Source organism: Lingula anatina, chromosome 10 (assembly GCF_051362555.1).
Source record: "Lingula anatina isolate TDL-2025a chromosome 10, LinAna3.0, whole genome shotgun sequence".
NCBI lineage: Eukaryota > Metazoa > Brachiopoda > Lingulata > Lingulida > Lingulidae > Lingula > Lingula anatina.
This window is the reverse complement of record NC_141776.1, coordinates 2,575,411-2,589,158: the sequence shown is the minus strand read 5'-3', so window position 1 is coordinate 2,589,158 and position 13,748 is coordinate 2,575,411. Positions and strand designations below refer to the sequence as shown.

Genomic DNA, 13,748 nt, shown 5'->3' with positions numbered 1-13,748 from the left:
TATCTCAGAATGACTTCTACAACAACAAGAAACCCTGACTGAAGAAAAAGATAAGTTTCTGCCCATTATACTATCACACAACACAAAAACACATCCCCATCCAAGCACCTTATTCCTAAACTGAATATATCTTATATATCAGACAAAATTACAATCATAACAATATTAAAATAACTACATATTTCTACAGATAAATACCTTTTTAAACCTGTTTCGATTTTTTTTTATATATACATATTTTACCTTCCTAAATGTGCATATAACATAGTTGTCGGTTCCTTCTATAACCTCAACAATTTTAATAACAGTTTTCCACTTACCTTAGAACGATACAGTGTTATTTACCTTTCCTCCGATTTTCATCTTGCTTTCCTTTCCTACCTGTTCCTGTGTTTTCTTCAAAATTTCGCCGAGAAACTGTTGAATGCTGTTACAACCTGGAATCCTTACATTTCTTTCCATGCAGATAATTTTAAGACCAAGGCGAGCTACGCCACTTGTGGGGAACCCCCTTAAAACATCCCGGGGCCCCCACATTACATAAAATAACCCTTTTATAATAAAACCCTAGGGGTTGGGCTCAATGGGCTCACAACTTTGGATAACGCTATCTGTAATAAAATACTGCTACGGAGATTCCCAGGTTCCTTGTCTTAAATTCTGCACACGGAAAAGAATGAAACGACTCCATGTTGTAACTTCAACAGAATATATTTTGCTACACTAAAAGTTACATGATACAAGTATGACTTCTCTCTCCTTCTCTCTCAACATCCTCTTCTAGATTTCAGTTTTCAGATTTCTTTATACTAAACTTTATCAGTTAAACTGTCCATCACGTAGCTTAGAAACTGATTGGTTACTTCATACACAAGTCCACCTTCTTCCAGGTGGGCACTCCTAATAACACCCTGTAATCTATTTCTAACAGATTACTGGCTTCGAAACAAAGGACATTAAAATTTGAACTGCAAGGTGTGAAGCATTATCTGAACAACTTGTACAACTTGGCTTCCCCTGTCTGAATTTTATCAAACAATGGCTTCCTCTGATTGAGTTAATACAACAACATGAATGTAAGTTTTAAAAGTACTAATTACACTTTTTCTATACACTATGGTTCCTGACAGGCTGGAAGATCAGTCAAACAGCGTTGACGCCTGGATGTGGCGATAACGAGCGCGGCTGTACGTACATGTCGTGATTATATGGGGAGTTACGGGTCACGTTCGGCTTGGTTTTTGCTAAGTGCGTTTAAGTTTTTGCTTCCGGAGGTGGATGTTTTGGGTGGTGGTATTTGGAAATGGATTGTCTGGGCTAGAGGCGGTGCTGGTGGTGGTGGTATGTTTTCCCACAATATATCCAGTCACCCTGTTTCTGCATTTTGCAGGCTTGACAGAGGAAAAAGATGCATTTTGATAGATAATAGATCGAGCGTGTTGCCAACAATTCAAGGTCTACATGTTCTACGCAAATTTAAGCAAAACTGTTTTTCATTTCCGTGTATAACTGTTTATCTTATTTGTTATGTAATTTTACTATTTTGGACATTTAACTCTTTTAAAAAATATAATTACCATTATTATTTTGATATTTAAACCCGGTCCAAACGCGGCATGAGATGTTACCACCCTCTATTGGCTGCAGTCTGTGTTATCCTAAGATAAGGCGTCAAATTGTTTTAGCCCAAAACAATGGTGCTTTACAGAGATACATTAACTAGAAGTGCTAAGTCAACATGCTGGCCGGTGTATGAAAGGATGAGGAAACCATTTATAAGGCTTTAAAAAAAATGAAAATCGAATGCCAATATTTTTTCATTTGAATAACGAATATTTTGCTTCATTAGCGCATTCATTGTGCCTTTTTAAAACAAAATGGAATGGTGTTTGTCTTTCTTTTCTTTTCTTTTTTTGACAAAATGCTTATCTCTCTGTCCCCTCAAATATGGACCAGTAGTTGACCCGCAGATGATACACTGGTCTCAGAGCGATTTTACAGGGAGTTCAGTGGTCAGAATGCGTTAGGTGAGCGTGGATCATCTCCCATAACACAATACCTGTTAAAACCTGGATAGGCCAACAACGCTATCGGGTATGTGCATAGCGTGTCCGCTTTTCACTATCAGTGCTTATGGTACCGTGAAACACGTGCGATAAACGATGAAATTGCGTATTTTGTACATGAGGGAACGTGCTGAATCTATCAAACAAGGGCTCATTCCAAATAAAACCATCGCTCTATCGATCCAAATCCGAGGGGACTCTTGCTGAATGGTAGTCGTGTGTGCATGCCCTCGGGGACACGTGCAACACCACACGCAGTAGAAACAGGTTTACTGCGCACGTGCGACATTATATGTCGAAATGTGTATTCAATCCCAGATGCATAAAGAATTTAAGCCTAGATTGCAAATAATATTACTTCTCTTGAAAGAGTGCAACATATTGAATAATTTTCTTCAAAAAACCTCAGCACAGTGAACACGTATCATGCATTCAAGGCAAGTTATAATTTGTACTAAGGCTTTATTTATTCTATTATTCATTTTACTATTCATTATGTACCGGTATATACCCCTATTATACAATCCTCTCAGCTCGTTCAGCTTCAGACATTTCTGTTTTTTAACATCTTGTTAGGATTTCGTCAAAATGGTAGTTGAAGTACATTATACATGAATTTGCGTGTCTTGACGTCTTGACAGTGTCTAAAACTTCATTTTTAACCGAATAACCGAGATAAATCAGTTCAACTTTAGGAACTCCATAAGACGTTCGTCTTCAACTGCTTCCTCAAAAGCTTGGTAATCACCTAGGTATTCCTCGCCGTTAAAAAGCTGTGGGGGAAGACTCGACGGTCCTGCACTTGCCCTCATGAATTCCTTGGCGGCGTTGTTTGAGGAGATATCGATGTATTGTGCGTCGATGTTCTTCCCGCTGAGAACCATCTGTATCCTCTGTTGTTGTTTCTTGAGTTCCAGGTTGCTTGACACGCTGCTGATGTACACACGGATCTCCTTTGTGGGCAGACGATCGCACTCTGTAAAGAAAAAAAAAGAAGAAAAGGAAACTGGAACACGAGCACATAGCCGAAAGCATGTCAACATTCATTGGATAAATGAATGAAAGAAATTTAATAAAAGTAGAAAATTATTAAGGTAAATGTGTGCTCGTTGCCCTTTGTCGCTTGTTTGTATGTCTGTCGCCGAATCCACTCAATTGAAATATTTTTTCTTTAAACTCATGTTGTTAAAGAATAGGTTCCTAATATAGTCAACCCCCTCCCTGACTTGGTTTGTTTCAATGTATAACGATTTCTGTCGACCAGCACGACCGACGACGGCGCCGGCAGACGCAGGTGATGGCTTGGAACTTCCCAATAAACTCCACACAGGCAGCCATAAAAGGCTATGACCAAAACGTAGCTAACGGAGGCAGTCTTCATGGCGTACTACAGCAACCTGGAAAGACACGGGGGCATAGCTTTTATCTGTATCTCGGATACATTGGTCGGATGTTGAGTCTCGTCGGAGCCCTTTTGAGTATATTTTTATTAAATCTAATACAGAGAGAGAGAGAGAAAGAGAGAGAGAGAGAGAGAGAGGGTCAAAGAGGTAGAAAAAGAAGCGAAGTAAGAAGGAACGAGGGAGGGGAGATGAAGAGAGATTATTTTCATGATTTCATCGACGCTCCACATCACAATTTAAATACAATATGAGAGAACTGGTAGTAGTAGTAATTCAACTCCGATCATGCATGTATTTGTTACTCACGACAGTCGGTCTTTTCCATTATCGCGTTATTTATGATATAAAATCGTAGTTAACCAAACACATTACTGTATCACCTGTAATGTTATTTATGATTAATAAACTATATACTGTTAGCATATTATGTCACTTACCTGACTGAGTAACAAGGAGAGAGCGAAAGGGTGTGGTCCTTTACCGTTCTCACTGGTGGGTGTGACTGTCACAGGCGAGACAATACGCCAAGAGATGTATCCCAGAACATCTGGAGCCTCAGTGATAGGTGTTCAAGGCATATGTCATCAGAGGGTGGCAGTGTACATGTAGAGTTTTACATGCATACCGAGAGAAAAAATTCTCATTTCACCGTAAAACACCCCTTCAAACGAATAAAGCTAAATACTATCACATTCTCTAAATACATTTAGTAATGAACTCGGCGGCCAACTCCCGTCAATTGCTTTTACGAAAGGAAAATTTGTTTAAATGTTGTCATAATTTAGTTAAGAAGGTCAAGTTTTGAACAGTTTTCAATCAGCCGTTGCCACTCTGCCATTCTGCCAGTCTGAGCTGGCCATTCCCTCGAGTTAGGATATCTGTTGAACAAATGCGCAATGGCGTACCTGTCGCCTTTCCGTAGCAACGTGGAATAAATCTACTTTTAATGATAATTCTTCGGCGGTTTCAGAAGGTGCTAATATTCAAAATCATTTCAATGCTTATTGTACAGTTAAAGGTGAAATACATTTGTTTCTAAATGGCATTTCTGATGAAAAGCAGGGAATGGAGAGGAAGAATTAAAAAAAAATTAAAAAGATAAAAAAACACAAACTGCGCATTCACAAATTATTTCTGACGATATTTCTAAAATCATTTATTTACAAGCTTGTTTCATGTACATTTGATTCATTGAAGGTAAAATCACTCGTCGTACTGTGTCCTTTTTTTAGAAACATTTTTAACTATATCAGTGCTAAAAAAAAAATTGTATTTTTATAATACAGTAGTATAACCTGACTGTAAAAAATAGTAAAAGAAATAATTAAATTGGTTTTGTTGTCGCTTTTGAACCTCTGGATGAAATTGGTTAGTGTGTGGAATTTAAACGTACATAATGAATTATTTTACTCTCCCATTATGTTATAACTAATAGTTTTTTAGCCAATATCATCACCTTCCAATATAACAGTTATAATTTCAGAAATATCCATGATTATGTGTTCAACAAATAATGTTCATGAACACTTTCGCTGTAATTCGTCTCTCTTTTTCTGGTAAAAATGATGTTGCTTGGTAATGTCTGTTATAGTACTTAGATTGTAGTTAAAAAACATAGCGAAAGGTTTTCACCTCGCCTAGCCACTCTCCCACTACAAGCTGTCCTTTGTTATCAATGGCCACACCTGCTGGTGCTGAAACCTGCTGTGGACCCACCACGTATCTCAACAGTTGACCATCTGAAGTCAGAACAACCACCCTGTTATTCAACAGGTCAGCAATGAAGATGTGCCCCACGCTGTCTGTACAAACTCCCCAGGGGGAGTCCAGGTATCCATCACCTGAGCCTCCCTCACCTGGTGTACCATACTGGAACACTACATCGCCCTGGGGGGTCACTCCATATACACAGTGTCCGCCCCTGTCACCCACCACAATGGTGTCACGACATGGGAGCACTGCAATGTATTGTGGATTATTACACATAGGAACACTGATCTTATTGATAAGATTGTACTGCACAGCGTCATACACACAGACACATTTATTGTACTTGTCACAGACAAGTATGTGTCCATTGTTGTCCACTGTAACACCCCAGGGCGCAGACATGTCACCCTGACCAAATGTTTGGACATGTTTCCCGGAGGAGGAATACACTCGGCATCCATAATCACATGTAACCACCAGTCTGTCATCACTGAGCACGGTGACACCTCTGGGATCTGATACATACACCTGGAATATCACCTCATGAGATGGTGATATCGCTGTTAGTTTATCTGATTGCCTGGAAACTAAATATATTGTTCCACTTTGACTGCACGATATGTCCCATACATCTTCCATACTGCTATCAAGCTCACCCACCAAAGATGCAGTACTTAGCCATTCTAACTTATTCACGCGACCAAAGAAGTCCGCTGGAAGTTTGCCTTTACTGAAACTTATCTCTGTTGTTTTTACATGTACGGTGGGTCTAATATTGTTCAATTCTTTCATCCTTGCTTGGATATTTTTAGCGTGTGTCATCAACTCCGTGTGAGAGCCACGTTGAACAAGCTGTTTGGCAAACTCACATGTGGTGTGGATGGATACTTTCTGTAGTTGAACACGATCTTTCTCAGCCTCGAGTGACTTCATGTGCGTTGCGGCGTGGTCTTTTGCTTCTGCTATCAATTGAGCAGAAATACGCTGAACCTCTTTTATAATATCTGCCTCCTGTTGTTGTATGTCGGCCACCGTTTTGTTTACGACGTCAGTTGTATCTTTCTGTTGCTTAGATATTTCCGACTCTGCTTTTTCAAACAATGCAATGTTCTTCGATACATTATTAAAAGCACTGTTTATTTTCTTTTTATGGATTTCTGCTACATCTGCAATGTCTACACAGTTGTGTTTGTTGTGTTTGGTGAGAATACAGTCACGACACACAACAACATCGTCATCAGTGCAATAAAAGGTTATCTGTTGTCCTTTGTGTTTATCACAAAATCTCGTAGCGTCCATTTCTTCCTGGACTTGCTTATCATGATCAGACACTGAAATCATTGTGTGTCCCTGCAGAAATTTTATAGCGTCATGCTGTTTTTGTTGACAGTTCTCACAGAAAAAATGTTTGCAATCTTGACAGTAAAATTGAGCTACTTGTAAGTGACAGTTACCGCATATTTTGTTTTTATTCTCTGTTGTCAACATGAAGTCCTTCACTTTGGACAAAAAGAAGTTACGGACAAGTTTCTCCAGCCCACCTGGTGGAACAGGCGCCTCCTGGCGGCACACTGGACACGCGATATTGCCTCCAGTCCCACTCGCTGCCACGTGCTGGGCAAGACAAGCCAGACAGAAAGTGTGATAGCATGGGAGGACACGCGGGTCATCATACTCATGAAGACAGATGTGACACGTGAGAAAGTTGTCACTGAATACATCATACAGCTTCTTGGATGCCATGACTTAAGTTCAATAGTGGTTACCTACAGCCAAAAAGTAGTATAATGTGACTCGTCACTTTAAAACATAGTGTAGTCTCTCGTATGGCGAATTTTCTATCGTTGACTGGATTGTTTCACACTGCGTCTGTGTTATATACAAGAACACCAGGCCGCGTCACCTGACTGGGTGATGAAATCTGTGCAAAGGACGGTGAGGGTTGCAAGGGTAGCCTACACTTTGATGACCGACGCGCCGAAGAGTCTTAAATCACCTTACAATGACATTGTGTTAAGATTGGCCTGCATTTACATGTAGAAAGGATTACGAGAAAGGTGACATTTTGTGAAATTTAAGTCAATTCTTTCTGTTAGAGACAGCAAATGTATTATCCTCTCGCCACCCTCCTTGGACCCATGGACTGTAACAGAATCATCTGATGTTATTAAACATTAACGTGTCTATAATTTATTTCTGGTAAACATGATAAGAGACAATGTTTGAGATAGGCAAGTGCAATTAGTTTGATTTCTTTAATTGTCTTAACGCTCAGCCTGCTGTTCAGACAACCCTTCTAACGTCATCGTTTCGGTGCGGTGTCGGTAGGCCTAGTTTTCAGTTTCTCTTGTAGATCTTTATTTTACGTGTGTAACAGTCGCACAAACTCACCCCCCCCCTCCCACACACAATCCCCTGGTTTGATAAAGGTAACCTGATCAAGTATTTTTTTCTTTTAACTTCCGATTGCTTCCCTGTATAATTAAAAAGATTATTGTTTCCACGCCTGCAAATATTGCAGACATTATTCATGAATATTACATCAAAGTATTATGGATTTTATCTGCCAAGTATCTTTGTAAAAATAAATAAACTAAAATGCCATTTACTTCCCTTTTGATTACATCCCCTCAGGCAGTTTCATGGGTTTGCATTTTAAACGGTATTTTGGTTAAATAAGAAAAAAAAACTGTAGTTTAATGAGCGAAAGATATGTTTCAAGTGATTTTCCAATATCATTTCCTCCTCGGCAAAAAGAAAAAAAATACTTGCATTCAAGTGTAATAGCCAATTATCAAGTTGAATTTAAAGCACGGGTGTTTAGTTTATATTCTTATGTTGAACACATTCTAGATGGTTCATTTAAGCCTGCACAACTGTGCACTTGGGTGTACGTGAGAACACACCTCACTCGTCCTGATAGCCGGAGTCACCTGAGCTGTAGGCCGGACCACGTGGCACTTATTACAAGAGATAGCAGAACTGAAGAAGTTAATCAATCAATGTGCTGATTGTCTGTGAAATTATTCAAAGTAGGGACTTTGATAACATTTTGTTCAAGGAGGTGTTGTTTACCGCTCAACACTAGGACAGGAGAATGTCAATGTATAAGCAGTTATTACCTTACCCGCCCGCCACTACTAATGTCTAACATGTTATTTAACGGGGTTTTGGAACTTTTCAAATACCTTCAAACTATGGTTCTTTACGTTTCCACTAACTGTAGACTTGGGTGTACGTGAGAACCCACCTCACTCGTCTTGATAGCCGGAGTCACCTGAGATGTACACCGCACCACGAGGTACTTGTTACAAGAGATATCAGAACTGCTAATTAATTAACCCAGGCGCTGATTGTCTGTGAAGTTCTTCTAAGTAGGCACTCTGATAACATTTTGGACAGAGACATATTGTTTACTGTTCAATGCAAAGACAATAGAATGTCAATAATTAAGCAGTTATTACCTTCCCCGCCCGACACTACTGATGAATAACATCTTATTTTACGTGGTTTTAGAACTTTCCAAATACTTTCAAACAATAATTCTTTAAGTCAACACAAAATGTAGGCTTGGGTGAATGTGAGAACACACCTTACTCGTCCTGATAGCCGGAGTCATCTGAGCTGTACACCGCACCACGATAAAGACATAGCAGAACTGAAGTAGTTAATTAACCAAGGCGCTGATTGTCTGTGAAGTTATTCTAAGTAGGGACTTCGATAACATTTTGTTCAAGGAGGTGTTGTTTACCGCTCAATACAAGGACAGGAGAATGTCAATGATTAAGCAATCATTACCTACCCCGCCCGACACTACCAATGATTTACATCTTATTTTTACGGGGTTTTGGAACTTTCCAAATACCTTCAAACTATGTTTTTTTAAGTTTGCACTAACTGTAGACTTGAGTGTACGTGAGAACACACCTCACTCGTCCTGATAGCTAGAGTCACCCGAGATGTACGCCCTGCACACGTATCTTGGATACTGCCAATATAAGTCGCCCCATGTTTAGCGATAAAGGAGACATTCCTCAAAACATATCCTAATTATTTTCTGATTTTCAACACATTCTAGATGACTCAATTAAACCTACGACGAGGCACATGAGACAAGAGATAGCAGAATTGAACTAGTTTATTATCCCAGACGCTGATTGTCTGTGAAGTTATTTTAAGTTGGTAATCTGATTTTGTACAGGGACAAATTGTTTACTGCTCATTGTTAAGGAGCGGATGTACCCAAATATAGCTAAAAATAGCCATTTTTGTTTTTTTATGTCTAATTATTGGTTAAACGTGTATTTAACGTTTAACAGAATAAAATTTTTACATTTTGAACAAAAAAATTGTTTTTTCTGATTATTCTGATGCTGCACACATCGACAGCGGTGGCCTGGTATATGCCCCGCCTTCGTTGTCAAGGGCCGTTGGCATGGGTAAACTCGGTGGGCGGACCTTAGCAGCATCAGCACGTCTAGGGAAACAATAGAACAGGGATGCGCCATGCCCCCTTTGTCATAAACAGCGATCGGCAAAGCAGTGCCTATTGTTCCGCTTAAGCTGTTTTGATAGTCTCTCTTGATTGTGATCAGCGCTAAGATGAATCTTTTCCGACACATTGGATTTGCTCGAAATACTCGTTCTCCCTTGAATATTGCTTGTTGTTACACGCGTTCTTTCGATTTTCTTGTTAACTTTTTGAGATACGCAAAAGAAAAGAAGAAAATTCCGTTGCTTGCTACCCGTGACAACAATCGTCATTCTTTCTATCCATTTTCGCCAACAGGTCGATGCAGTTTAGTGTTAGATTTTAAAAATATACATGGGGGTAACTAGGCATACGCACGGATGCACTGTGCGTACATTTTTTGGCCAACCATGTTATTATTTTATATTAATTTAGTGTATTTTTCACGGAATATAAAGAAATTCTCTGCTTATTAAAGTCACCTGTATGGAATATACTGGAATAACACACAAGATTGTTTTGCGTAAATACAAGACTTGAGCCCACACCCTAGCATAATTATTCACTGGGTGGCGCATAGGTTCAATACATGTGCATTAAAGAAAGTAAAGCAAATAAATCTAATGATATCGCTAGACTCCGCGCGAACTATATCAGGCTGAGATCACGAAAGAGCTTATTATAAACATTTTGATTTTTCCGAATTATGAGCTGGAGAATTAGCCTTAGCATCAATTCTAGGTACAGTTCTGGATTCATGTACGCACTTTAAAGGCCGACATAGTGTTTTTTTTTCTTCAACAATTATCGCAGAATTTTTCCTGACTCACCCAACTTTAGACATTTCCTCTAACAAAGCCTTTCTGGTTGCGTCTATTTCTTGTTGTTGGTGGTCCGATCGGCGTCCTGTAACACGACCGTGTTTTCGAACCATTTTTCGCTTGGCGAATGTGGACAAGACCGCATGCGATGCTGCTATTGTGTGCACATCCTAGAGCGCATCCCTAACACTTGCCCCGACGGCAATTGACGTGGCCACTGTTTGCTTGGGTCATTAGGGCTTACTTGATTGCCTGTCAATCATTCTGGCAGTGCTAGCGGTAACCCCTTGAAGTTACTAACAGGAGGTGAGATTGATACAAAAATAAGATTTTCTGACATCCAAATACATGCAAACAAGCTAATTTCAACCGGCAAAAGAGTACCCATCTTCGCGATCGTCAGAACGATAACAGGTAAAGCTGTCAACAATTTTATTTGCTTATATGGACAATTAACTTCACTGAAAGGGTTTTTGCTCGTTTTCTTTGCTTTCAATATTGACGAGATAGCGTTATCTTAACAAGCTTTAACTATCTACCTGTACACCTGAGGGAGACCAAATTCACCATGCTAATTATGAACAGTATGCTCTAAAAGTGCTTTTTAAGAAATTTTGATTGATCCTCTCTTTTCTAATTTATAGACTTTGAAAGTGAAAATTCCCTAATATTTTGATGTAATTTCACGTTTTTATAGATAAAATCAACAATAAGTGTCTGAAGAAAAATCCCTGACTCCATGCTGTAGTACTTTGTTCAAGTGTCATAATGACATCAAAAGCAAGTTTATAGCTGTCCAGGTGCCTGAGAAAATCAGGTGTATAAAAATGGTGTTTTTGTCCCCAAAATCCCAATATTACGTCACACGATAAAGTTAAAGCTGTGTTCCAAGCATAATTAGATATTTTGAAGATACGTTAAATGAATGTGACAGGAATAAAAAAGCCAAGACCTTTATTTTAAGAGAAAATCTCAAACCTACATTCCCTCCTTAAGGCGGGGAATGTCAATGGTTTTGCATGTATTACCTTTCCAGCCTGTCACTGCCAATTCATCCGGACTTTGGTACTTTTCAAATATTTTCAAATGATTTATGTAAAAAAAAAATATATATATATATATATATATATAATAAAATAATAATAATAATAATAATAATAATACATTTTTAAAACCGCGCTGTACGTGCGTCTCAGTGTTGCTTACATGACATTAAAAAACTAAAACCACGAAGATAAATTTAAAACTAACATAAAGGTATTTAAAACTAAAATATTAAAGTTAATCAAAATATTTTTACATGAAAAAAAGATTTTTAAAATTCCTTTCAAAAGAGTGATAAGAATAATTCAAAGCCACCTTTAATACGTTAATAAAATGTGGACCACAAAACAATTGAGTTATCTTAAATATAATCAAAGATGCGAATAGATTAGCTTTTTCTCTCCATTTTATTAAAAAAGGCCCTACGGCCGTTTCGGCCCTGAGGCCTCGTCACCGTTTGGTTATGTTCAAATATGGTCGAGCTTTCTTTAGTATTGACCATTTCAGCCCATAGTTGATTTTTTTGTTCTTAAGAGTCCAAATATAGCTGCACAAAGAGGTGTGGTGACGCTTGGATGAGCAGTTGAAAGAGGTCTTATCTATATTTAAATTCACATCCAGATATACCGATGTATTCTTTTGTTTCGCTATTGGTTATCACAGTTGCCTTATAAACTACATTTTTCTAGACATTTGCCATTGATTGGGCATTCGCTTTTTATCCAACAGTTACATGTTTTTACATCTGATACATTATCTACAACCCTAGAATTATTCATCAAACTGTTGTTCTTAGTTTAAATAATTTGGGCAATATTATCCATGCAGCTGTAGCTAACTTTAATGTTGTTTTTATTAAAAATATTGTATAATAAAGAACCTGGTGGGAAATGGGAGTTAATAAGTCTTAGAAATACTTTACCGACATTAGTCTGTACATTTCTATTAAAAGGTGGATATTTCTTTTGCGAGATTTTCTGGATTTTGCAGCAACGTTTGTATAATGTAGTTTGTGGCTGAAACCGGCCGACTCGAGCGCTTCCTGGTACTCCCTCTTTGATGACTCTAACATGCTTTCATCACTAGAAATCGTAGATAGTCTTGTGTTTACTGAGTTTGGTATGGCTTTTATGACGCATTCCGGGTGGTTAGATTTACGGTGCACATAGCGTAGTGCTGCGTTGGGTTTTTTTTATAATGTCCGAAGGATCCATCTTTCAGGTTGAAGGTTACGTCCAGGAAATTTACGGAGTTACGCGAGATGGTGGCCGTGACCTTTAATCCGAACTTCTTTTGTCACCTATACGAGCGACGTAGCGCTTACGTCACACGTGAATATTCTGTGTGCGACGTCTTACACTGACCGTTTTTTACCAGAGTCTTTTTTGTAATTTGTTTTGTTTTCGCCCCTGATGAGGCCTCAGGGCCGAAACGGCCGTAGGGCATTTTCTTAATAAAATGGAGAGAAAAGGCTAATTTATTTGCATCCTTGATTTTAATACCATGAGCTGGTATCAAAATCAAGGATGCAAATTATATTGTTCATTTAAAGTCAATAATAATAGCTTATAGACTATTCTTTGAGGCTGCATGTGGGTAACCAATGAAAATCGTGGAGAACTGGTGTACATGTGAGAACCACGTGATGTGGTGTGACTTCTGAGTTTACGAATAAGACGAGCTGCTGAATTCTGAATAGACTGATTTTTTTCCATCTGATAGGTAGGCATTCCGAACAACAGGATGTTGAAATAATCATGTCTAGAAGCCACAAATTCCTGGATGAGTAGCTCTGTTTGCTTGTTGTCAATAAGGTAAAGAACCTTACATATTCTAAGTTTAAAAGGCTTCGAATTTTCTGTATTATCCTATCGCCTACTTGGACCCATGGACTGTTGCAAAATCACCTGATTTTATTAAATATTAACGTGTCTATAATTTATACCTGGTAAATATGATAAGAGACAATGTTTGATATAGGCAAGTGTAGCGCAGTGCAATCAGTTTGAGTTCTTTGTTTTAGCGCTCAGCCTGCTGTTCAGACAACCCTTCCACCGACAGCGTGTTCCTGTACGTTTCGGTATAGTGTCGGTAGTTTTCAATCAAACACTTTTACATATCTTATTAGTTAAATAATGAGACTGTTACATGTAACATGCCAAAGAATTGAATCTGAGGAAATGTGTTTTTCTTATATTGTGTTTACAGTGTTGCATATATGCTGAAAAGTGAA

At 38.6% G+C, this 13,748-nt stretch overlaps 2 protein-coding genes across 4 annotated transcripts in view; both read right to left on the bottom strand.

Annotated features, from left to right (window-relative positions):
• Positions 1 to 2,508: 2,508 nt before the first annotated feature.
• The window catches only part of LOC147759367 (SH3 domain-binding glutamic acid-rich-like protein 3), a 191,822-nt gene continuing 180,582 nt past the window's right edge, over positions 2,509 to 13,748 (bottom strand). For all 3 annotated transcript variants that reach the window (XM_086997501.1, XM_086997500.1, XM_086997499.1), the window contains one exon: positions 2,509 to 3,042. In XM_086997501.1, the coding sequence (XP_086853627.1) occupies positions 2,747 to 3,042 (296 nt within the window). In that variant the 3' untranslated portion in view covers positions 2,509 to 2,746. The remainder of the gene's footprint in view (positions 3,043 to 13,748) is intronic.
• LOC147759383 (E3 ubiquitin-protein ligase TRIM45-like) lies at positions 4,598 to 7,548 on the bottom strand. The gene has a single exon (XM_086997486.1). It carries the CDS (start codon positions 6,920 to 6,922, stop codon positions 5,075 to 5,077), a length of 1,848 nt encoding a protein of 615 aa, XP_086853612.1. The 5' UTR covers positions 6,923 to 7,548; the 3' UTR covers positions 4,598 to 5,074.

What these genes read in the sequence shown, in the direction of transcription:
- LOC147759383 (XM_086997486.1), bottom strand. Translation starts at nt 6,922, where the DNA reads ATGGCATCCAAGAAGCTGTATGATGTATTCAGTGACAACTTTCTCACG.